This window comes from Rosa chinensis, chromosome 4 (assembly GCF_002994745.2).
Source record: "Rosa chinensis cultivar Old Blush chromosome 4, RchiOBHm-V2, whole genome shotgun sequence".
Taxonomy (NCBI): domain Eukaryota; kingdom Viridiplantae; phylum Streptophyta; class Magnoliopsida; order Rosales; family Rosaceae; genus Rosa; species Rosa chinensis.
The window spans coordinates 5043599-5067706 of NC_037091.1; the positions used below are offsets into that span (position 1 = coordinate 5043599).

General features: G+C 38.7%; 3 protein-coding genes across 4 annotated transcripts; 1 reads left to right on the forward strand and 2 right to left on the reverse strand.

Annotated features, from left to right (window-relative positions):
* Nucleotides 1-342: 342 nt before the first annotated feature.
* Nucleotides 343-2921, reverse strand: LOC112196057 (UPF0481 protein At3g47200). Its single transcript, XM_024336339.2, has 2 exons — nt 2027-2921; nt 343-1939 (listed from the first exon to the last, which is right to left on the reverse strand). The coding sequence occupies exon 2, from the start codon at nt 1901-1903 to the stop codon at nt 527-529; it is 1377 nt and encodes a 458-aa protein (XP_024192107.1). The 5' UTR covers nt 1904-1939; nt 2027-2921; the 3' UTR covers nt 343-526.
* Nucleotides 2922-10074: 7153 nt separating this feature from the next.
* LOC112198376 (protein SIEVE ELEMENT OCCLUSION B) lies at nt 10075-13403 on the forward strand. The gene is made up of 7 exons (XM_024339488.2): nt 10075-10352; nt 10455-10541; nt 10719-11185; nt 11278-11372; nt 11493-11638; nt 11923-12429; nt 12531-13403. Exons 1-7 carry the CDS (start codon nt 10185-10187, stop codon nt 13113-13115), a joined length of 2055 nt encoding a protein of 684 aa, XP_024195256.1. The 5' UTR covers nt 10075-10184; the 3' UTR covers nt 13116-13403.
* Nucleotides 13404-15493: 2090 nt separating this feature from the next.
* LOC112198667 (protein RER1A) lies at nt 15494-22833 on the reverse strand. Of its 2 annotated transcripts, XM_040519151.1 has the most exons (5): nt 22614-22833; nt 21135-21304; nt 20559-20655; nt 16483-16995; nt 15494-15763 (listed from the first exon to the last, which is right to left on the reverse strand). In XM_040519151.1, exons 3-5 carry the CDS (start codon nt 20648-20650, stop codon nt 15742-15744), a joined length of 627 nt encoding a protein of 208 aa, XP_040375085.1. In that variant the 5' UTR covers nt 20651-20655; nt 21135-21304; nt 22614-22833; the 3' UTR covers nt 15494-15741. The 2 variants fall into 2 exon arrangements, 1 of the variants encoding a protein (XP_040375085.1); XR_005810384.1 differs by lacking the exons at nt 15494-15763; nt 16483-16995; nt 20559-20655; nt 21135-21304 and adding an exon at nt 21811-22504.
* Nucleotides 22834-24108: the final 1275 nt, after the last annotated feature.

Here is a 24108-nt window from a genome sequence, read left to right on the forward strand (position 1 = left end):
TCCAAGTCGACCTCTTCAGCATAAGGAAAGTTCAAGTCAACCTGATCAACCTGCAAAGGTCAAGCACTGACCCAGTACGTCCAATACTGTCGGTGGTCAATATAACTTCTCTTGCACGAAAATTAATATAAAATTAATATTTTTGGATCAAGACTAATATATGCATTTGATTCTCTGCTTCTAGAATGCATTGTCTGCATTCAACGGTATTGATCTTATTAGAGTACCATTTGGTTTGGTTTATCAGTGATCTTAATCATTTCATACCAGCAGTATTTGATCGATCGAACTGACCATTTAACCCTGTGTTTTACCCACAAATTCCATCAATCCCAGCAAAGGTCAGAAAAGGGAGATTCATTGAAGAGGGGCACTATGTAATTAGACGGTTAGACCAATTCCAAACACATCTATATCTTACTAGCCCCTTAACAATTGGCTTTTGGAATGGTAAATGACAGAAGTACAAACATTTGACCTTTAGAATGGTAAATAGAAGAAATACAAGAACCATTGATGGTGGTGATTAATAGTATTCCAGAATGGTATATATGATCTCCACCAGAGTGAGAACCGAAAAAATTAAGGCTACAGTCAATGAGATAAATTTCCATGGATCAGAACAGTAGGTGCGTTTGAACTTTTCTTGCCACATATTCCACTTGTGATCATAATGTTTATTGAGTTTAGTGCAGAGTCCAGCATAGTAGAACTGATTGAGCTCGGTGTCATAGTAAAGCTTGACGAAGAACTTTGAAGCATCCTCATCGCTGAGCCAGTTATCAATTATTTTTTTCTCACAAAGAAACTCCATGTCCTTGCTGGAACTGATGAGGTTGTCCATTAAAACGGCATAGGATGTTATCTTGTGCGATTGACCAGGACAGCATTGCTCAAAGGCAATGAGATTTCTGAACAATGAATCCGTCAACTCTCCAATTGCTAGTTGAGGAATTTCCAAAGTCCCATTCTTGAATTCAATGTTCATTATGCTTTTAGCATCAGCGGAGGATGCCCTTCGGAATTTAATACCGGACTCTGAGAGAGCAAGCGCAGGATGCATCAATTCCTTCTCCGAGTCATGATAGAATGATAGATCAAACTGATCTTTTTTTTGTTGAGACTGATCTTTAAAAGGGAAGACTATCGAAGTTCTTATCAAATCAAGTATGTGCAAGATTTTGCTATCATCGTCATCTACATCATGGACATTATTATTTAGATGGTGCAGATATGAACGACAATTATGTGCCAGTTGATGATGTGAGCTGAAGACAGTGAGCATTAATTTTCTGAGGGAGGGGTCATCCCTGGGGTCTAAGGTAAGGGTATATAAACAGTTTAGGACAAACCAAGGAATCTGATTTTCTAGTAGCAAAAGGTCATGGCATATATATTGAAACATGCAATCCATGTTGAATATGGGGTCGCTAAATTTAATTTGCCCATGTTCCTTATCCCTAAACTTCCTAAATAGTTCTAGCAGGAAGCAACCATCTATTATCATCATTTCTACGAAGCTGCTCTGGTTAAGATGATCAAGTGGTTCAGAATAAAAATCACGGGCACGATTCTCATCCCTAAAAATGGCTTCAATCAAATGTTTCAAACTTATATTCTTGCGTGAGAGAAGGTTATGTAAATACCATTGCTTCACGATTTCCATGCGTTGAAATGATTCACCGCCACGATGAAAGGGTCCTATTGAGACAACATCAGGTGTGTATGCCTTCGGGTTATGTCTCCGGAGAACTTCGGGAACTCTGAAGATGCAACATATGTCAGAGAATGGTAAATCGCTGCAAAGGTTTTCCATCATCCTGTCTTGCAGTGCTTCAACATCTTTATCTTCTATAACAATTGAAATATGACTTGAGCTACTTCTTATACCATTCATTGCCATGGCTGTTCTTTGAATCTAATTAACTCTCTCAAAAGGCTGGAAAAAATTCGAATGAAAAGAAAAAATATTAACATCGTATGTAAACAATTAAAAGAAAAGCCTTTTCGTAAAAGCTTGAATTACCTTACTACAAGATATATTATGACAGAAATAGAATCCGGCTAGCAGGAATTGGAGCAATGAGATTATTTAAAACCAAATTGAATTAAGGGAACTAGCTGCTCGATCGATGATAATACCAGAATCCTGCTCATCTTCATCTTTAATAGATTCAAAACTCAAAAGTCAACCTTCTTTCGTGCAAGTTAAGTTGTTTGAATAGCTAATGTTTTTCTAATTCCTTATACTAGTCATCTATCAACAGTTACTGGGAAATTACTCCTCTATTGTTACTCCTCATACTTTTTCCTTAAAAACAGTTTAGTCCAAAATTTTAAAATTAAACAATAAGGACTAATCTCTCTCTAATTCTCACACAATAGGTCTGAAATGATTATTTTACCCCTCACTTTTTATTTTTCTCTCTTTTTCTCTTTTTTTTTTTTTAATTTTAATTTTTCTCTCATTTTTTTTATTTATTTTTCTGCTTCTGTCTCTCCCCCCTCCCTCTCTCTCAGGTTTACATACCCGTTTCTTCATCAATTTTTTGCTCTGAACTTTCCAATTCAAAAGCTCTACCTTAGGAATCAATGGCTGCTTGAATTGAAGCAAACAACCCAAAAGCGACAATAGACAGCCGAAAGCCGCGAATCGGAGTTCCAATTCAGAAGCTCTCCCATATTCTCTCTCCTCCATGACTAGTCTCTCACACCACCATGCAGCTCACCTCTACTACTAGTGTACTCACCGGCCTCCGAGTCATCCTGTGACGTCGGAAAATGGCCCACGCGCCGATACACAGGTACCCAGAATTTTCTCTGGGCACCCAAACCTTCTTCTCCGTGGAGACCTATCACCTGCAGCAACACAATCGCCGCAACCCAGCCCACCACTGAACCCATAACCATCATACCCTTCCCTCATCTTCTTCCCACTACCACCACCACCCCCGATCTGAATCAGATCCTGCGAATAGAGCTTAACCCAGCCCACCACTCATCTGAAGCAGATCCTGCAAATCGAGCTTGACCGGAAGGTTTCCGGGGAGGTGGAGAACCCCCTCCACGAGGCAGCCATTCTTCCTGATGACCTCCAGTGCGAAGCAACGGCGAGTGAGGTCGTAGAAGATGTGCAAAAAGTGGTGGACGGTCGTACCAACGCAGAAAGCCTCCAAGCCATTCGTGGCTCCTAGTCTCCTATCATCACCGCGCCCAATCGGAGGTCCATTTCCGATTCCCTGATGACCTGGATCTGTTCCAGAATCTCTTCGACCGCCATCCAACAGCTCCAAGGAGCTCAGCTCTGAAGATGACGTCTTCTGCACCTACATGGACATCGAGAAGCTCAGATCCAAGTTCGAAGATGGATCCTCAGCCCCTAAATCCGATTAATGCCACCGGGTTGTTGCAAATGGATACTGGCCGGTGTGGAGAGCAACGCCGAGGAGTACCCGGGGGGGGGATGAGAGAGCAAAGCAGAAAAAATAAATAAATAAAAAGAGAGAAATTTTTTTTTTTTTTTTTTTTAAAGTGAGGGGTAAAATTGTCATTTCGGATCTATTGTGTGAGAATTAGAGAGAATAAGGACTAATTTAGTCTTATAATATATTAACGTGCAAACGCAAGCTTTGCAAACATGTATTAACAATGAAGCTTTAATCACATTGTCTGCTAAATACTCTGATATCTTATTTTTTGAATCAAGCCCACGGGCGAAATAATATATTCATCACAAGCCAGAACAGGCCGTTACATACCTTTCCGCTGTCATTTAAGGACATAGACAGACAAGAAGGTAGTGGTAGTACCCACAATGGTACTAGAAATAGACCCACTCATTATACATTTCAGATCGTAGATATAGCGGATATCCTCCTTCGGTACTACTCCAGAGACACTACAGAGATATAGAGTGCACATAAGTGCCTAGTTTCCTAATACAAGGAATTATTGTAATGTAGATAAAACTAAAAAAAAAACATAGGGTTGGGCCTAGGCCCTAAAACCTAGCCCAAATAAACATTGGACTAGGGCAGAAACCCAGCCCAACAATTTGCAGCCCAACATGGTAATCCGCAAGGAAGTTTGCCCCAGGCCCATCAGACCAGCTCGGGCCAGTCAGCTTGCTCCTTCCTTCCCCGTCGTATAGCAGCGTTCGGCAAGATCCGTCCGACCCACGTCGCTACGCTTTGCACTGCCACACCATCCTCTTGGCGTTCCAAACCGCAACGACTTGCATCACCTCCTCGCCGAAGCAACGCCGCCACAACCTGCTTCACTACGGACTAAAACCATCCCCGATCCAGGGTGTCCAACACCCCACCGCCATCGATCGAGATCTCTGACGCCTGCGATCTAGGAAACCCATCAGTGGGGATCGTACTACCGGCCGGTGCAGCCCGACCACCACCATCTGAACCATCCCAGCCAAACCAACTGAAAAGCCAGAGTGCATTCCTCCGACGAAATCACCATGTCTAACACCCCAATATTCTGATATCTTATTGTGCATATAATGAACTTAATTAAGAAAGAGAAAGAACAAAAAAAGAACAAGAAGCAAGTTTTATTGCTATAAAAAAATATATATAAGGGTGCAGCTATTGTCACCCTATCATTTACTTTGTTCACCCTACTTGCTCATTACACCCTACATTTTAATTTCAATTATTAAATTTACTTATTTAACTCATTTATCTTTCTAGAAATATCCTTATATGATATATCTAATTAAAAAAAATTAACAAAAATCTCTCATTTAATTTATACCAATAACAAAACTAAAATATATTAAAGTTTCTTAATAAAATCATAATCTGATATTGCTTCCTTTTTTCTTTTCTTTTTTAGTTTCAATGTTCGTCTATTTTAATCTATATCAAAATATTAGTAAGTTAACAACCTATAAGCAATGAAGAAAAGATTGATTTTTTTTTTTCATGTTTTAATTTTTTTACTTTCAATGTTCATAAAGAATATTGCAAAGATTTTGATGAAGTTAACACTAATGGTTTTGTGAATTGAATAAAGAATTAACCCGAGAACAAAAAGACAAAAAAAAGAAGAAGTAATAAACTCAAATTTGGGTGGAGAAGAAGAAGATTAATGTTATCTAATGAGAAATTAAGTAGGCTTTGTATTAATTAATTAGTTATGTATTTAGTTTCTTTACAAATTTAGATTTTAGAAAATTAGTGTACATATTAGTCATTTTGCACTTGGGTAATATAGTTTTTCAATAATTCAAATGTTTGTAGGGTGAACAAAAAAAAAAAAAAGGGTGGCAATAGCCGCACCCAAAATATAATTAATGAACTTAATTTCGTGGCCATTGGGACTATGTCAAAGGATTAAATAATAGGATTTTTGTCCATTTACCCCATTTTTAGAGATTTTTTTCCCACTTATCCCATTAAGTTTTTTTTAATTCCCTCTTACCCAAAACACTCTAAGAAGGTCTTCCCTAATACCCCATTAACATTTTTTTTTTGTTTTTTAATTTTTTTAATATCATTTTACCCTCACCCCTTTGTTACTTAGAGAGAGAGAGGGAGAGAGAGAGAGAGAGAGAGAGAGAGAGAGAGAAACCATAGGAGACTTCACCGAAATCCGGTCACTGGCCGCCGCCCACTCTAATTTGCTGAAAATCTCACCGGAAAGGTTTTTTTTGCCCCCAATTGACATCTATTACTCCCTAATAGAGGGGCAATACCTCAATAGACGTCTATTGCCCCAATAGTTTATTGCTCCCTAATAGACGTCTATTGCTCCCTAATAGACGTCTATTGCCCCCCAATAGACGACTATTAGCCATGTATTGCCCCTCAATAGATATCTATTGCCCCCAATAGGACTTTCAGTCGCTAGAATGAGAACTAATCCCTAAATTTAGACAAATAAAACTTTGATTACAGAAAAATAACAAGGAGATTACATCAATTCAAAACATCTATTGGCCCCCAATAGATGTCTATTGGGAGACAATAAAACATTTTTTTTAATTTTTTTTCTACCCCAAAAAATGGTAAATCACAGGCCCGTTCGAGAATGGTAAATCGCTGCAAAGGTTTTCTATCACCCTATCGATATAACCCAGAAATGAGAATATCACAAATTGAGGGATTGCGACACTTGGAAGTTGGGGCCTTTGGTAGATTGGAGCCTTCCATGTTGAAAATGATGTCAAACAAGCAAAGCCATAAAATGTAAATGGAAAAGTAAGTGTATATATATATATATATATATACATACATACATATATATATATATATACATACATACATACATATATATATATATATAATCAGATGCCAAAACAAAATCAAAATGATGAAAAATAGTACCTCTGCAACTCTTTCTTCACCATTGCTGCTAAATCCACCAAATTTATCGAGGAATTGTAGTAGAGAAAAGAGAACGAAGGAAAGACAGCCTGGTAGAAGAGAGAGAGGAGAAGAAGAGATAAGAAAGCGGTTTTGTAAAGTATGAGGCTGCGGAGAGAGGGGGAGATTCATTTCTTTGATCAATAAGAGAGAAGAGAGATTTGAGAACGAAAAAACGTCTTCTTGGTATTAATTTTTCTTTGGTCAATCTAGATAAAGGATTTGATGGGATGGCAGCGGCTGGATGAAGGATTTTTCTTGGGATTCTTTTTGCAAAACTCTCACTGATATCCGTGTGAGATTGATTTAAAACTCTCACTAATTGCCGTGTGTGGGTACCTCAAGGATTATTGTGAAATCAATTTCAAGTGTTTACACGGAATTTAGTATGTATGTTCTTTGTTCACACGGATGTCCGTTTCTATATTTCACACAGATATATGTGTAAATTGGGCTTCACACAGATATCTATATGAGATAGTTTCAGCTACAGAAGACTGTCTCTCTATAATTCATTTAACATTAAAAAATAATGATTTCTAGGTAAACTAATAATTGATGTATACTGAAATCAGTGTAAATTGTTACTCACATAGATAACAGTGTGAGTGAATGATAAAGTCTTTTAGCGTTCACACAAAAATCTGTGAATAATGTTAGTTCACACGGATTTATGTAGCTATTGTTATTTCATAAACTCGGGTGATCCCATTCATAAACATTTGACACGGTTATCTGTATGACTGTATGTAATACCAATTCACACAGAAACCCATGACTTTAAAAAAATCGGTGTGAATAAAATCTGTGTAAGTTGCCCCTTTTGCTAGTAGTGAGAGAGAAGAAAGAAGAGAGAATAAAGAAGAAGACTGATAGTGATAGGTAGAGAAGAAGAAAGAAGAAAGGTTAATCGAAAAAAAAAAAAGGAAGAAGAAGAAGAAGAAGCTAGAAGAAGAAGACACATAAGAGCATAAAGAAAGAGAGAATAAAGAAAAGACTAATAGTGATAGGGGAAGACCAGAGAGAAGAAAGAGGAGAGAATAAAGTAGGCTAGATTCTTTGTAAAAAGAGAGAGAGGATAAGTACAAAAGACAAAAAATATATTACTAATTAATAATATTCGGGCCCATCGGGCCTTTTGTTCTTTTAAAATTCAAAACCGGACCCAAACTCGATCTAACTTGGTTTGGGACCGGACCAGACTTTTTCTTTAAAAATTTCTCCAAAACCAGGACCGAACTGGCCGGTTCGTATCGGTCCAAGGCAAATTTTCAGTTTGCGTCGGTTTTTTTGCCCACCCCTAGTAATGCTAACTCTTTTTTAGTCAAAATTTAGACAAAGTAACTAAAAAATCACTTAAAGATATTTCTGCATCATTGCTCTTTATTTTAGCTATTTTGAATTTATATTATTTTTTAAATGAAGATTAAATAGTTTAAATGCATTTATATATTACATAAAATAACTCAAAAATAATGTTTTAAATTATAGAGAGCCTCATTTCGCTATCTATATTTAGGAGCGGGATAGTTAAAAGTCATAATGAATAGCCACTAAAAGCATCTTTAGCAGACTCTCTATTTTGGCTCTTTAGCTATTTTAGAGAGCATGTTTAGCTTTTTATATATTTTAGCAACTGCACCAAACTCCTAAGTGGCTCTCTATTAAAACTTTTAGTTATCTCGCTCCTAAATATAGAGAGTCTTATATAATTTAAAACATTCATTTTGAGTTATTTTATGTAATTTATAAATACACTTAAATAATTGAATCTTCATTTTAAAAATAATATAAATTCAAAACTAGCTAAAATAGAGAGCACTGATGCAGACGTATTTCTAAAGTGGCTAGCTAAAATAACTTCTTAGCTCCTTAAGCGAAAATTTGACTTAAAAATATATTGCTAAAAATGCTCTAAGTCTAGTGTAGGCTGTGTAGTCACTAAAATATATAAAAAGTTAAACATGCTCTCTAAAATAGCTAAAGAATTAATATAAAGAGTCTGCTAAAGATGCTTTAATTACCGAGAGACAAAAGTATCCCTCCTCTATATGCACCATGACACCATCTATATATCGAAATCATCTGAATCAATGTTCTGGCATGGGTTGCAAGAATCCATGACTCTTGATTAGCACGGTTATTTGTCCAGATGCCAAACAGATGAAGAAAAATCAATGTAAAAGAAAATAATAATTCCCACACGGTACACTCTTAAATTCTTAATTGCAAAATAAAAATAAAAGATAATGTAGAGTGAAGAGAGACAACCACCCTAGTGAGCGAAAGAAAACCAGAGAAAGCGTGCACCCTCCGGTGGCTCACCCTAGTGGCGGCGTCGTCGGAAGGGGTCGATTGGACCTAGTGTCCGGCGGTATTGTTCAATGGAATAAACCCAATCACAATGCAGGCTGTGTGGCTGCTTCGATGGCCAGAATGAGTGGTGGTCTAGCTGGATTTTCAGCGCCGGTTTGGCGGCTTGTGGTGGGGAGGGGTCAATCTCACAAGGACAGGGAGGTGGACAGTCGGAGATGTCGTCGCTTGGTGATGCGAGGACGGAATCTGAGTGGCACGGATCGGATCGAAGTTCCCTGATTTGGCTGGTGTTGTCTGGAGACACCTTGTGGAGAGGGGTAGCTAGGGATGGCAGCGATGCAGTATGGCGTTTTGCGGAGGACAGAGAGATGATGGGAGGACCTGAGTTTCCTCAAGCCAGCGGTTTGGATACCGGTGGTTGGATGGTTTGGCTTCGGCTTGTGGGACGGCGGCTAGGTGACCATAACAATCTACACTATCGTATTAGGTTGAGTAGGGGTTGGGCCTAGGCTCTGGGCCCAAACTCCTTTTGTCTTATGTTTTATTGTTTTTTATTATTATTAATTCAATGTGGCTATTTTGGGACAGGGCAATATGGGGTTTGTCTCGGATTGCACACTCTGTGTGCCTTGTCTGGGCTAACGAGGCAGCAAGCTGTTTGCTTGATTAAATGGACACAACCTCTGTTTGGACCCAAAATGAAAAAACTGGAGCCAAACAACCTCCTAGTGGCAGGATGAAACGTAGTGTCGCCGGATTTATTTCCGTGCGGCAACATAGTGGGAAACCTGTGTTATTTGTAATGATGCTTCTTCGGGATAGAGTTATTTTTCTGGTATGTCACCACTATGTTAAACCAAATAGAATAATCATTCGTGCACTCTTTGCTAATTGGTGCTTGTTAGAATACATAGACTTTATGTAGATTCCTGATATTATTTTGGGATGTTCTCTTAATGTTTATTGTAATATGAGTTTTAGACTTTACGTCCCCCCATGTATTTTGTAATTTCATTAATCAAAGTATGAGGGCAGCCACACCAGCCACTCTAAAAAAAATAAAAATAAAAATAAAAAAAGTCCAGGAAGGAACAAAATATTCTAGATGACTCATTCCGATCGAGATTGGTGGATTTAAAGATTTGTCTTTTGTCATTTAAAAAAAAAAAAAAAAAAAAGGATTTGTCTTTGGACACGTACACGAGCTGCAATAATTGATGTTCAATTTGCGGTGTGAAACGGGAGACTCCTAGCTTGAGTCTTCGCTGTAGTCTTCACGTCACTGTACTGCATGGGACAGCTAGCTCTGTGCATGCACATTACAGTTCAAGCTTTAAGGTGAAGAGAGCTTATAAATAGGGCATGGTGGAAGGCATTGAACTCACACCGACTCTTAGCTTGTAAGCCATTACCAAAACACTATTCGATCTGCCCTTCACTGCCACCCAACTTCACTACTACGAGTTTGCCAGCCATCATCATATAATGGCAAGCAAGCTCACTGAAATGTCCGACGAAGAAATCCTGAACTTCATCAATGGAAAGTATTCTCCGGGGGACAGCACTGCCTTTGATGTTGGTGATCTTTTCACGATCACTAAGACCATCATTGATCATGCAACCCGTAATTCGATGGTCGATGATATTCTGAAGGTATGCTACTTAGTGCTTTTGTACTGGGATCTTATGTATTTGTAGTTTGAAGTTATAACTTCACCCAAGCTGATCGATCAAGCGCTTTTGACTTGTTTGCAGTCGGCCAATGCCCTGAATGAGAAGGTCCCCAACATCAACGACAGCTTCATCTCGCCATTGTGCACTCTTAAGTCCATTTGCTGCGAGGTCTGTCATTACATATCAATATAAAGTTGCATGTGTAACAATTTCTCTTCCTTTGAATTTCGTTTTCGTGAAAATGGCCTCACTGGTGTGCGCTTACTATTTGTAGGCTTAAATAGTTGTGTTCAGTGCTCTACTTTTAACGGACGTATTTAATTGATATGATGAAATTCATTTCAGATGTCATCATGTATGGATAAGGCTTGTTCTGGTGAAGAAATTTCCATCCAACCAAGGACGGAAGTGATATTTGACAAGCTAAAACCCTATCCATGGGACGCTAAGGCAGTGCTGGCCCTAGCGGCTTTCGCTTTGGAATACGGAGACTTCTGGCACCTCGCCCAGCTCTATGGCCAATGTAACCAACTCACCAATTCACTGGCTATCCTGAAGCGAGTACCCGTCCTAACCAAGCATGCGATCTTGGAGAAACGCAAGGAGGAAGTACTTGAGCTGAACCATCTCATCAAGGCTACTTTGCAAGTGACTGATTTCATCTTTAAGGTTGAGGATCTTTTTGTTCACAATCATAACGAGAATGTAAAAGAGTTGGACAAGGCAGTAAAGAGTATCCCAACCTATGTCTTCTGGACCATCACAACAATTGTAGCTTGCGCGGTTAAGGTCACCCATCTCACTAGTGATGAGTAAGTTCTTTTATGCTGTATATCGTAGATATAGTACTTAATCTGAGGCCAAATTTTTGTTATTATATTAAATATCCTCCTTAATCTTGCAGGGAGGAGCCATACCCTCTATCCTATCTTGTTACTAAAATCGAGGGCATACTGAAGATCCTTGAGGAACAGCATGCAAGTTGCGAAAAAGAACTAGGTGGCCTACTTAATTAGTTGGAAACTTGGAATCCTGTATAAACTTTCGGTCTTTTATAAGACAAATAGTATGCTGGATTAGATTTATTTATTTTCCTTTTTTTTCTTTATTTAATACCAGATAAATTAAAGAAGCACAGGAAGTTGGTCAGGATAATGTCGGAAGCCCGAAGCACTCATCAGATCATGAACGTTATTAACACCCTGATTCAGTTCAGGGATGATGGGAAGCTACCCACCATTAGTGTCGGTAGCAGTGTCAAGGAGGTAATTTCAACTTGCATACTCTCTTAATACCTTTAATTTGGTCGGTGTGTAGTAATTACCAGGTGAATAGAGAATAAACAGTTCTTGTTATCAAAATAATTATGCGCATAAATAGAAGGGTCCTTTAATTTCAACTTTAAGATAGTCCTCATTAGAACATCCCTTTATATGCATCTTCTATGGACCACTAATTGAACACATGCTTAACAAGGATAACAAATTAATTAGGCAATTTTACATTTGGCATCTTGCTAATTAAAATATTTTGCTCAACTGATAAACAGGTTAAGTCTGAAATATTTGTCGAAGAAATAAAGGATAATTATGTGCTGTTTTACATTTCAAGTTTGGAGAACAATAAGAAGGATGACATTTCACATCTGAAAGAAGTTCATGATCAATTTCCTAAAAAGTATAAAAATTGGACGATTGTGTGGATCCCTATTGTGGAAGATTGGACGGAAGACCATAGAAAAAAGTTTGAGGAGTTGGCATCGGAGATGCCATGGTACAAGGTCCAGTTTTTTTCTTCAATAGTGATCAAGTTCCTCAGCGCGGACGACAGGTTGTCCTTCAAGGGTAATCCGAAGTGCGTGGTGATGAGCCCACAAGCGCAACTGCAAAGCCACAATACACTCGACTTGATCCGGAAATATGGAATCAATTTCTTTGATCATTTGTTTCCAGTGGTGGTCCCTCCAGGTCCTCTACCGGTGGTCCCTCCAGAGGACCCCCGCTTAGAACTAAAGCCATTTTTTGAGAGTTTGAAGAACGAAGAACTCAAAAAGTTGGTAAGTCATTCACAAACATCTCCGTGTGGTATGTAACAGACAATATACATGTGTATTTAATTTCTAACGGAGGTTTTCCTTGTACTGTCTTGGTGAAACAGAGCAAAGATAAAAAGACGTGCATTTTCTTCTTTGGAGGCACAGTTGAGTCGTGGATCAAGTTGGAAAAGAATGTGAAGGAAGTAAACGATACCGTCAAGGTATTCGGGGTGGCGATTGAGTTAAGTAGAGTGGTGTTACACGAAGCAGAGGCAGGAGAATCAAAATACTCGGAAACTCATGAGGCCTTTTGGTCGGGGATAGAGAACTTGTTATTGTCCTTGCTTGATCACTACAACGAAGTGGAGTACAAGATCGTGAAAGCCGAACTTCACAAGCTACTGTCCTACAAACATGGGGAATGGATTATGGTTAGCCAAAAGTATGAGCTTATAGCCAGTTGTCGTCCTGCCACAATATTTGACGTCCTGGAAAACATGTCACAGTCGAAGCCATCTATTTCATTATTGGGAAGCTATATCCAAAATTTTATAGCCAATAAGCCGTGGTCACCTCCTTCCGAATGCTGCCAATTTGTCAATCCCGGAAATCCTCCCAAGATCATGGACTGCCCATTCTGCCGCCATCCCATGGAAACCATCTCTGTCGCCTACAAGTGCTGCCACCCTGGATATCCCCACAACTAGTCATTGCCATTGTCACCGTGGAATCAGATTGCTGTGTGCCTGCGTGTTTTTTTTTTCTCTCTTTTCGTTTGCGTTGTGTCTTTAATAGAATAATGTACGTACGCGACCTGTTAGAATTAAGTACGTAGTACTGGTGTGTTTGTACGGGCAGGAGTCCTTGATTTGAACAATAATGGGCAATATCATCACGTTGGTGATGCAAATTGATGCCCACCAGTGTGCTTGTTTCCAGTATTACTACTGCAATAATTAATATTGTGCTACTCGTTTGAATAACCTTATGCTTTGTCAGAACTTTTCATTGTCACTAAAATAGTCTTTGAATTTATAAGCACTCGAATATCATGTATGCTGTTGGAATAATTCATGGGGTGCAAAATGAAGCAATGACATAATCCAAACAAAAGAAATGGAAGAACTACATGCCTTGTAGATTGTAATTAATAAATTCATAAACTCACTAGCGCGCTTTCGTGGTTACATCTAATGATAAGGCATATGACACATGATCCGTCAGTATTACCTGAGGGATAGGTATGGTCCAGTCCTTAATAAAGGGAGGCTGCAGTTGTACGTAGTCGCCTACTTCTCAACAACACTGCCTGTACTTGACTTCCTAGCAACACTGCATGTACTTGACTTCCCCAGGAGTGCTTCTACTCTTATGCACTTTTAATGTTATTAAGTTCCCATAAGGCTGCAACCAAACATATTCATTATTTTATACTAGTTCGAAACTTTAAACTCAGAAAAATAGCTTAACACTTAGACCTCGTTTGGTTCGCGGAAATGAAAGTAGTTCCTTTGTCTTTCCCATGGGAAGGGAAATGAAATTTCGGAAGAACTTTCCATTCCGATGTTTGGTAATGCAAGGAAAGTTATCCGGAAAGTTGTTAAAAAGTATGTAATTAATGGAATAAAATAATGTGTTGTGAGTAATAAATGTAAGGAAAGAATGGGGGAAAATGATTCATTTGGAGTATGGAAGGAACTATTTTCGCTAGGGCTGCACACGGATTAGGTTGGTTCGGTTTTGACTCTAAACCGTCTCTATACTAAAGTGAGCGGTTTAAGTATTTTGGACAACTGATCATTAAAAAAAAAAAGCTTAACCCGATCCAATCCAATCCAATTGAAGATGGTTTGGTTCGGTCGGTTAGGCGGTTTTAACATATACTATATTAACATACTATTTATGAAAAAAAAATTCTAGTAAAATTCAATCTAAATAATAAAAATTATATTAAATAAGCATAATCTAAATTTAAAATACAATAATCGAATTCAAAACTAATATTCAAAAATCAAAATCTAGAATAGATTCAAAGTGATTGAATTATTTGATGGCTTAGCTATAAATACTAGCTTAATAGGGTAGTATTAAAGGTTAGAGAATGAGAGATTGAGATATGTGATATGAGAGGATCAAATTAATTGTAGCGATTATTTATTAGACTTCTAGGCCTTTGAGCATTAGATTTAATATGGTAGTATATCATTTGAGAATAAAGTTATAATTAGATATTTAGAACTTACTTACAATGACTGGACAAATGAATATATATATATATATGTATATTTATATTTAACACTTTTTCTTATTATATTTCAAACATACTAGTCGGTTCGGGTTCGACGGTTTAAGCAAAAGAGAAACCAAACCAACCCAATTCATAAATGGTTTGGTTAGGTATTGAACCGGCTTTCAATTTTTAAAGTTAAAAAACCTTAACCAAACCATATTTACCGGTCGGTTTTGACCTGTTTGGCAGGTTTGTACCGTGTTTTGCACATCCCTAATTTCCCCCCTTATTTTCCTTTGCTTCAGAAAAGTATTTCCTTTCCTTTTGCATCCCAAACACAGGAAATGAATAATTTTCCTTTCCTGATGCTTAATTTCTGCAAACCAAACGAGGCCTAAAGGAATCAAATTCAGATGATATATTTATTTTAGCAAAGGACTAGATTACATCATACATAATGTAAACAGTAATCTCAAAAACTCAATGATAGTAAGTAACAGAGTTTGTACATAAAAGCTTTGTGACTAAATCGACTGTAATAATATATGAATTTATGTTGTAAAGTGATTAAACACACAATGGAAGTGAGGTGACGTATTTTTCAGTTTTCAGAACAAAAAAAAAAAAAACTAATAGAAATGGAGCTTCATAGTTCTTACTAACTTGAATAAGTAACAGTTCTTATAAACCTGCAAGCAAACTTTCTTTCTGTATTGCAAATTGTAAAACCCGGGTGCAACAGTGAATAAGATCCTCACAACAGACACCAAAGTTTTCACATCATCCCCAAGAAAGGCATGTTCCAAGAAACCACATCCCACAACGACAGGTTCCCCTTCCATTACATAGCAAAAAGTTATTACAATTCTCATCACTCCTTTGCTTCCTTAAAGGGCTTGGGTGCTTCTTTAATCTCATCAGCACCATCCTCCTACAACAACGCATTTAAAATACACTATGTACGTACTTTAAAAATTGCAGAAGAAATTGAATAGAGTGAGAGAATGTGCTTCTATATCTGCATGTCAGAGGTCCAGTGAGTGAGATCATCACGGAGTGGTTGCATAATCAAAGTGCTGACTCCTCGCCCAGTGCATCCGACTCTACAATTGCTTCATCAAAAGCCTGAAAATCACCATAACGAAACAATTGATCACAATTCATACAAAATCAAGGATCCGGTGCAGTAATTTATGTCGAAATTGGATTCTAATTTCTTTCGTCTAATCCGTAGCTACTATTAATCAAATTGCAGTAATAAGAGCAAAAACTAAACTCCTCATTCATTACATGCAATTAAAATTAGGGAAAAATTCGCCAACGGTGTCCGGACACTTAGGGGACTTTCAGAATGATACCTGAACTTACAAAGTTATCAATGTGATACCTGGACTCATTTTTTCGTATCAACGTCGTACCTACGACCAATTTCTGTCACGGGACCGTTAAATTTTACACGTGCAATGCACGTGAGTCACTTAATGAAGACAAAGTGACTGATTTACCCTCAATTTTTTTTTTCTTTTCTTTTCTTTCTTTCTTTATTTCTTTATTTCTTCTTCTTCTTCTTCTTTTTTGGTTTCTTCTCCCCCAGATTCAAATCATCACGAAAGCTTCACTCAGCAAAAAAAAAAATCATCACGAAAGCAATGCAAAACGCCTTTGTAATTGAGTACCTTCCAAACAAACAAACAAATCCAAACCTAAATTCAATGCATTCGTCTCGAAACCAAATCCTCTAACCGGCATTTCATCGAACACATGCAGTGCATCTCTAGAAACCAAATCCTCAACCACAAGTTCATAAAATTCAAAACTTTTTTCCGATTAGAATTCGAAATTACCAGAATTTAAACTCAGGGAGGCGTCGAACGAAGGGGCGGAACTCGTCGGATCCGCGGGTCTGGAGGCTGGGGTCGTCGGAAAGGTCGTGGATCTCCGGGTCGACCTGAGGAGAGAGAAAGCTGATGAGCAAGTTGAGGAGGTAGATCCCCAAGGCGTATGACATGATGTAGAATCCCTGGACGAAGTAGATGCGGAGGACGTAGACCAAGGCCACGCCGAGGGTTGCGAGCCAGCGGTGGTGGAGGACGTGCGGCGTCGTTTTGTCGAGCAGGTGCTGGTATCGGTGCGACACGCCGAAGCTCCACGCCTGGACGGCTTCGAGCGGCGATCCTCCGAGACGACGAGTCCTCCGCTGACGACGACGACGACGCGGCGAGACCCACTCCCGCCGCTCCGGTGTCCATTGTGGGGCCCTCTTGGGGTTCGTTGCTCGAGGTGTGTCGGTCGGTTGGTTCCTCTTCTTCTCTGGATTGAGACGCAGCGGTGGTGATTTGAATCTTGATGATTTGAATCTGGGGAAGAAGAAACCAAAAAAGAAGAAGAAGAATAAGAAATAAAGAAATAAAGAAATAAAGAAAGAAAGAAAAGAAAAGAAAAAAAAATTGAGGGTAAATCGGTCATTTGGTCTTCATTAAGTGACTCACGTGCATTGCACGTGTAAAATTTAACGGTCCCGTGACAGAAATTGGTTGTAGGTACGACGTTGATACGAAAAAATGAGTCCAGGTATCACATTGATAACTTTGTAAGTTCAGGTATCATTCTGAAAGTCCCCTAAGTGTCCAGACACCGTTGGTGAATTTTTCCCTTAAAATTAAGTTTCTTCATTAATAGAATGGCTTCCATGTGTGTGTGTGTGTGTGTGTGTATATATATATATATATCACACACACACACACACATATGGGCCTTCTCTGCTAAGGATATCCTTAACTTAGCTTACGGTACGGATTTTCATATTTTGGCAACTTTTCGATTACATATTCATATTTTAACTGTTTAGTTTTTAGGTATATATGAGTAGATCACTTCTATAAATTTTCACCCAAATTGATGATCGTTAAAGCATCCAAAACTGTAATTTATACGAATGGTTCAAGTTGAACAGATTCGGTTCGTTCATGTAAATTGCAGTTTTGGATGTCTTAACGATCATCAATTTGGCTGAAAATTTGCAGAGATGATCTACACATTAGAACCTAAAATTTGAATGGTTAAGATGTAAATATGTGATCAAAAAGTGGTCAAAATAGAAATCCGTACCTTAAGCTAAGTTAAAGACCTCCTTAGCATAGAAGGACTCTGTGTGTGTGTGTGTACGGAGCTATTCAGAAGAGGACATCCGCACAGACGCAAAAGTGCAGACGTCCCTCCTCCAGCCTTGATAAGGCGATGATGGCGGTGCTGCGGTTACTGGACAACGTCACCATCAAGGCGAAAGCTCAGATGATTGGAATTGAAGGGGTGTGCGGCAAGCTCGCCTAAAACCATGGAAGCCCATCGAGTTCGACTTTGAACTCTTCATCGACTTCAACTTCGAACACTTCATCGACGACTCCAGCAGGAAGTAGAGACTCGACATCAAGGCCTGGTTCCGCACCTGCAATCGCAGCATTGCCATCGCCGCCTGATCGAGGCTGAAGGAGGGACGTCCGCACTTTTGCATCTGTGAGGATGTCCGCTTTTGATCCGGCACACACACACACACACTCACCAAAACACAAATAGGTTAATGGGTATTTACAGAACAATCTCATGTAAGATTTTAGACATAAACCATCTTTTATTTTTATATTTTTTTCTTTAATTTTTTTAATTTTTAATTTTTTTTTTTGAAAACCTAGAGATTATGCCTACATACGCTAGACTTTTTCCCCATAGTTTTCTTTTCTCTAGTGGCGCGCCTTGGGTGCTGTCCCTTATGGATTAGACTTGGGTCGCTAGTAAGGTTGTGGTGCACTCAATCGTAGTGGCTTGAGGATGGATCTGCTCTTGATGTCCTGGGTGCTAGATTGCCTTGTCACTACAGGTTTTGGGTGGGTGTTGGTTCTATCGGTGCAAGCTCGTGGGTCGTCTGGTGGTGGCAAGGCAAGGATTTTTTTGTTCCAAATCCAATTTGGGTGAACTTCTCTGAGTGAGATTCATTCGTATTCCAGGATCTGATCCGCAGAGAGTGGTGGTCGAGACATGGATCGTTGCCTACCGGAGGGAGGGATAGGGTTGAAGGAGCGATGGCGGCGATGATCCGATTAAAGAGGTAGGGCAGCAGAGGTGGGGGCCTTATGGGGTTTGGGCTGGGGTTGTCTCTTGGGCTGCGATCTCTTCTTTTCTGGTGGATGTTTGGGCTTTGGTTTTTGTTTGGCCTTACCTGGTTTTATTTTTTATTACTTTTATTTACTTTTATATGTTGGTTTTATTTTGAAATCGGTCGCAGCCTTCTAATGGCATGATGACACTTACTGTTATAGGATTATTAGCCGATAACAACATAGTTGGAAAGCCGTTATAGTTTTCTTTTACTTACTATATAGCCCCTTTCTGCCGGGAAACATTCACTCTCTATAGGCCAAAAATCAACCATTAGGGTGTTGAATGCTACCTGGCGACAATCTCGACATAAAGTCATAAACTGAATGGGAAAACTCATTCAGTAGTCATGATGACTACACATTTAAATTGGAGTATGGAGGTTCTTATTTTATTTTGCTCTATACTTTGTAATTTTTATGTGTTTATGAGCGAACATACGCATGTGAGTGTAACGTTATGTGTGGAAGGTTTATATTTAAAATTTTAAATGCCACTATATGGTAGTTCTCTTTGTAATGTGACGATTGATAAATAAAGTGTAACGCCCCAAACTGCACTTCATCACCTTGAGTACATTATAGTGCTGTGAGCTTCTAAAACATAAACCGAAAATTTGACTTACATTATAGAAACCCGCTAGGCAATCTGTTAAAATAATTTTTTTGTGAAATGCATAACGAAAACTTTAAATTCTTTTAAGCTGAAGACCTTTTTGAAAGGGAGCTTTTATTCATATCTCCAAAATTGGTATTTGGACCTCTCTCTTTTTCCAATTTATAGTTGACTTCATCAACTCATGTCAAATTACCAATAAGGACACAAAAGAGGAAAAAAAATCTCTCTTTTTTCTAAAAATATTTTTTTTAACCCTACCCAACCCCTCCCCTTCCATGATGTTCGTGATGTTTGAATCTGTGACTTCCACGATATCAGTTATCCTAGATAACCAACAGACCATAGCTCACTGACCAAAAAAAAAAAAAATTATCTTCTTACCTATACAAACAGTATGGCAATTCACAAAATTCTAAGCTGTGCATTGCCTATTATATTGCTGCTTGCGCTTTTTACCCAACTCGAAGCAATTAGTAAATATGTGTCTCTCTCTAAGCTAAGGAGCCTTATGTTGGACTGGCTTTGGAACACCATTACCACTTTCAGTTGGGTAGCTGCAGTACGTAATCTATAATTAAGTGATGAAAACTTTGTATCCAAAAACTCAGTTTAATTAAAAAATTTGAGATTGGGAGTAATATCTAAACATCTCATGCCAGATAGCAGTATACTAACATGCTTCTATATTCAATTGATTTAATGAAAAAAAAAAAAAACTGTATTGACTACCAACTTGAGAATTTTTTTTTTTTTTTTTTTTGGTAGCTTAATTGTATCAATGGTAAAATAGGATTGTGAAATCTTCAAAAATTGAATGAGGTTCAACTATCAATTTTGGAGGTATTAATAGAACCTTAAAAAAATAAAATTTTATTGATCTTATTGGACGATGGGCGTTGTGGGAAAACTAGGGAGGTTTAGATAGCAAATTGGTTATTTATAAAAGTACGTTGGAGGTCTATTAAGTTGGGAGGTCCAAATGCCAACTTTGAAGGTATGAATAGAAGCTCCCTTTTTGAAATTGTAAGTTCAAATGTTCGTCCAATACTTGGTATTTCAAAGAATTGAAAAATAACCAGCTTAGGATACAACAAACAACTTTCAACAAGTTCCAAAAAACAACTTTGAGAAATAAGAACAGGATTGGAACCTGGAACCTGATTTCTGGTAAGATATATTATTGAGATTCACAAACCCAGCTCCGTCCGCTCCAGTCCTGATACCAGTGCACCGTACCTGCATTTACTCTGTTGCAGGAGTGAGCTTTCGTCCTCACTGGCTAGTTTTGAAAACCGACACATAATTTAATAGTCTGGGATCCCAGTATGAAAAAGTACATAAATCAATTCGTTTAAAGAACGAAAAACTTAAAATATTTTTCCGACTCAAAAATGTATGCACGAAATTCAAATGAACACAAAATACCCAAACTGTGCCCAATCACCTTGAATACATTACAGTGCTGTGAGCTTCTAAAATATAAGCTGAAAATTCTACTTACATTATAGAAACCCGCTAGGCAATCTGTTAAAATAAAATTTTTGTGAAATGCACAACGAAAACTTTAAATTCTTTTAAGGTGAAAACCTTTTTGAAATTGTAAGTTCAAATGTTCGTCCAAGACTTGGCATTTCAAAGAATCGAAAAATAACCAGCTTAGGATACAACAAACAACTTTCAACAAGTTCCGAAAAACAACTTTGAGTAATAAGAATAGGATTGGAACCTGGAACCTGATTTCTGGTAAGATATATTATTGAAAATCACACACCCAGCTCTGTCTGCTTCAGTCCCGATACCAGTGCACCGTACTTGCATCCAAACTGTTGTAGGGGTGAGCTTTCGTCCTCGCTGACTAGTTTTGAAAATCGACACATAATTTAATAATTTGGGATCCTAGTATGAAAAAGTACTTAAATCAATTCGTTTAATGAATGATAAACTTAAAATATTTTTCCCACTCAAAAATGTATACACGAAACTCAAATGAACACATGATACCCAATGACCGGCCTCGCAGACCAACTACAAAGCCTTACCTCAAATAAAGTCATAACTAGGTAAGCGTAGCGAGAGTGTATACTTACGCCATATCACCTAGAAACAGTGTCACACCTCAAAAGATGTCAGAGACTATTCCGTCCGTACTGTCCCTTCGGAGTTTTAGGGGATCGAAGGCTAAGGAATTGCTATGTTCCTCTCACTCTCAAGCCATCAACAACCTCTCATGGAATGGTTAACATACATTACATATTAAATAAAGAAACCATGCGCGCAACTTAGACATGTATTCATTAAAAACGGAAAACAACTAACTGAGTGAGCCCCAAGTCTCCTACTTGAATTCCAATGTTTTAAACTTTTACGTTGTCCGAGAATTACAAACCTTCCACTCCTTGAGTAACTGAAGTCCTAATTTCTGTCATAATATCGTTAATAATCCGTCGAACAAATATTTAAAATTTTGACGGTTAACTAATCATTCGGCCAACTTTCCTCTGGTTTGACCATTCACAACAAATAACTTTTTGACAAAAATTTATTTCATATTGGTTGCACCCAAATTACTAAGGGCACCCAATACATAAATTTCCTTTCTTTATTTATCATCTCTTCATTTTCTCCAACACTAATCTGTTTGGTTCCATTCTATGCCGTAACCAAAATCACAGAGCTCGTCTTATGCTCAAAATCATCATTCAAAACTATTTCACATAAAGATTTGATATATTCCATTCTCTGAATAGTGTCATTCAACTTGGTGCAGTTATAATCAATTTCACGTCTTAACTGTAAATTAAATAACCATGCTTTGACTACCACACTCGATTCAATCCATGGCACTAACAACTCATTCTGGAAATCAAGCAACAACCCAAAATTCCTAGTTTGGTTCCACAATTTACCTTTGATTTCAACAAAACCTAACTGGGCCAACACTCTGTGGACGTTGAACAGAGAGACTCAACCTTCAAATTCTTCAAACTTCACTATTTTGGCATTCTGAGAACAGCTAAGCATAATTCATTCTCCTGGAACCAGAATCACAGCCGTTTTCTGACCCGAAAGCTCCTAAATAGCTGTCGGAGACAGTGGCTACATCGGTACCCGTAACACCCACAAACCAAATTGTTCAGGACATAACCAAAATCGAAAACTAAGTACACCATCGTGTAGAGCGTGAAGAGAACAGCACGTTTCATACCTCATGCAGCATTGGGCTCGGCCGGAGTTGCGGAAGCGTCAGGCCGTTGATTCTCTCTCCTCGCCCCACGAACAGATGAATGGAGATCATATACAAGTCGGTGACCAGGAGACGATCATAACGGTGCCGGTGCCCCGGCCGGAGATGGCCTGACGGCGAATATTCGATCGGGTCTCCAGCGTTGTTTCGCAGGCAGGAAACGGGTCGTGTACCCGGGTCGAGGTCGAGAACCTTCTGATGCGATATGATCGGTACAGGGGTATTTATACCCTGAATTCCAATTTAATTCTATGGCTCAGATGAAACGGTGGCTAACATTTTCTTCTTATTTAAAATGAATTTACATAATTTTCTAACCTCGGAAATTCATAATAAATATTTCGGATGTTCGAAAAATTCCACGAAAATTTCTATAGACTCATGTAATTATTGAACTCTTAAACTCAAGATTTCACCCTGAAAAAAATTCTGAAAAATAATTTTGAGCACCATACTAATTACCGAGATCGTCTCATAACTTCCGAACAATCCTTAACTCGATAATTGTTCCGAGGCATACATAAAGTTACTGTTTCTACTAAAAAAAAAAGAGCCTAAACCAATAACAATTACAACAAAGCATCAAACTTGCTCCAAAAACCAATTCAACAATCTTGAAAGATGAATAATTTTAACAATTAGATTGCAAACCTCAAATTCGTGATTCAATGTGTTGAATTCGGTAGAAATTACCTGACATGGAGTTCAATTTGTGAGCTAAAGAGAAACCCAAAGGTGCTGCCGATCTCGTAATGGCCTAACTGACTAGAGCTTTGCTAGCTCCCTCTCTTGGAACCCTAGCGGTGTCGACTAGGGGCGTTGGGCATGATGTCGGCACTTTTCACCCCCCTCATTCGGAGTGCCAGGCTCGTCCTGGTGTAGTCTCTCACCTCATATGTTCTTGCTTTGGTTGCTATGCCTAACATTGGTTCAGATTTCGATTGGATCTCTCTAATCCCATACTACAGTTCCACTCTTACAAGAGCTTCGTGTTTCTCCTAGTGAGTGCCTGCCCTCTTGGGGTATGATGGTGAGACAGTCTTGTTGGTATAGCCTCCTGGGGTTTTGGCTCGGATCGATTGGCTAGTGTTAGAGGAATTCATTCTAGCATTGGTGGAGAAGCGGTGTGGTTTGGTGGGCAATGCACTGATTGAGGCCATAATGGCAGGGCGGTTGGGGTAGAGGCTTGTGGTGCAGTGGTTGATGTTTTAATAGTGGGGGTCTATGGTGAAGGTCATTTCAAGACCTCCTATTACTCGGAGAAAGCGGTGGTGGCGAGGTGGCCGACAAGTGGGTCAGGGTTGGTTGGACGACTGTTGAGCAGGCCAGAATTGGCATCTCAGATGGAGGCGCGACTGTTTTGGTGGCTACTTGAGGTGCATATAGGATTTTCCCTAGATGGGCTTCTTGGACTGTTACTTGGGCTTGGAGTGTTGCTGTTAATTTTTGGGCTTGA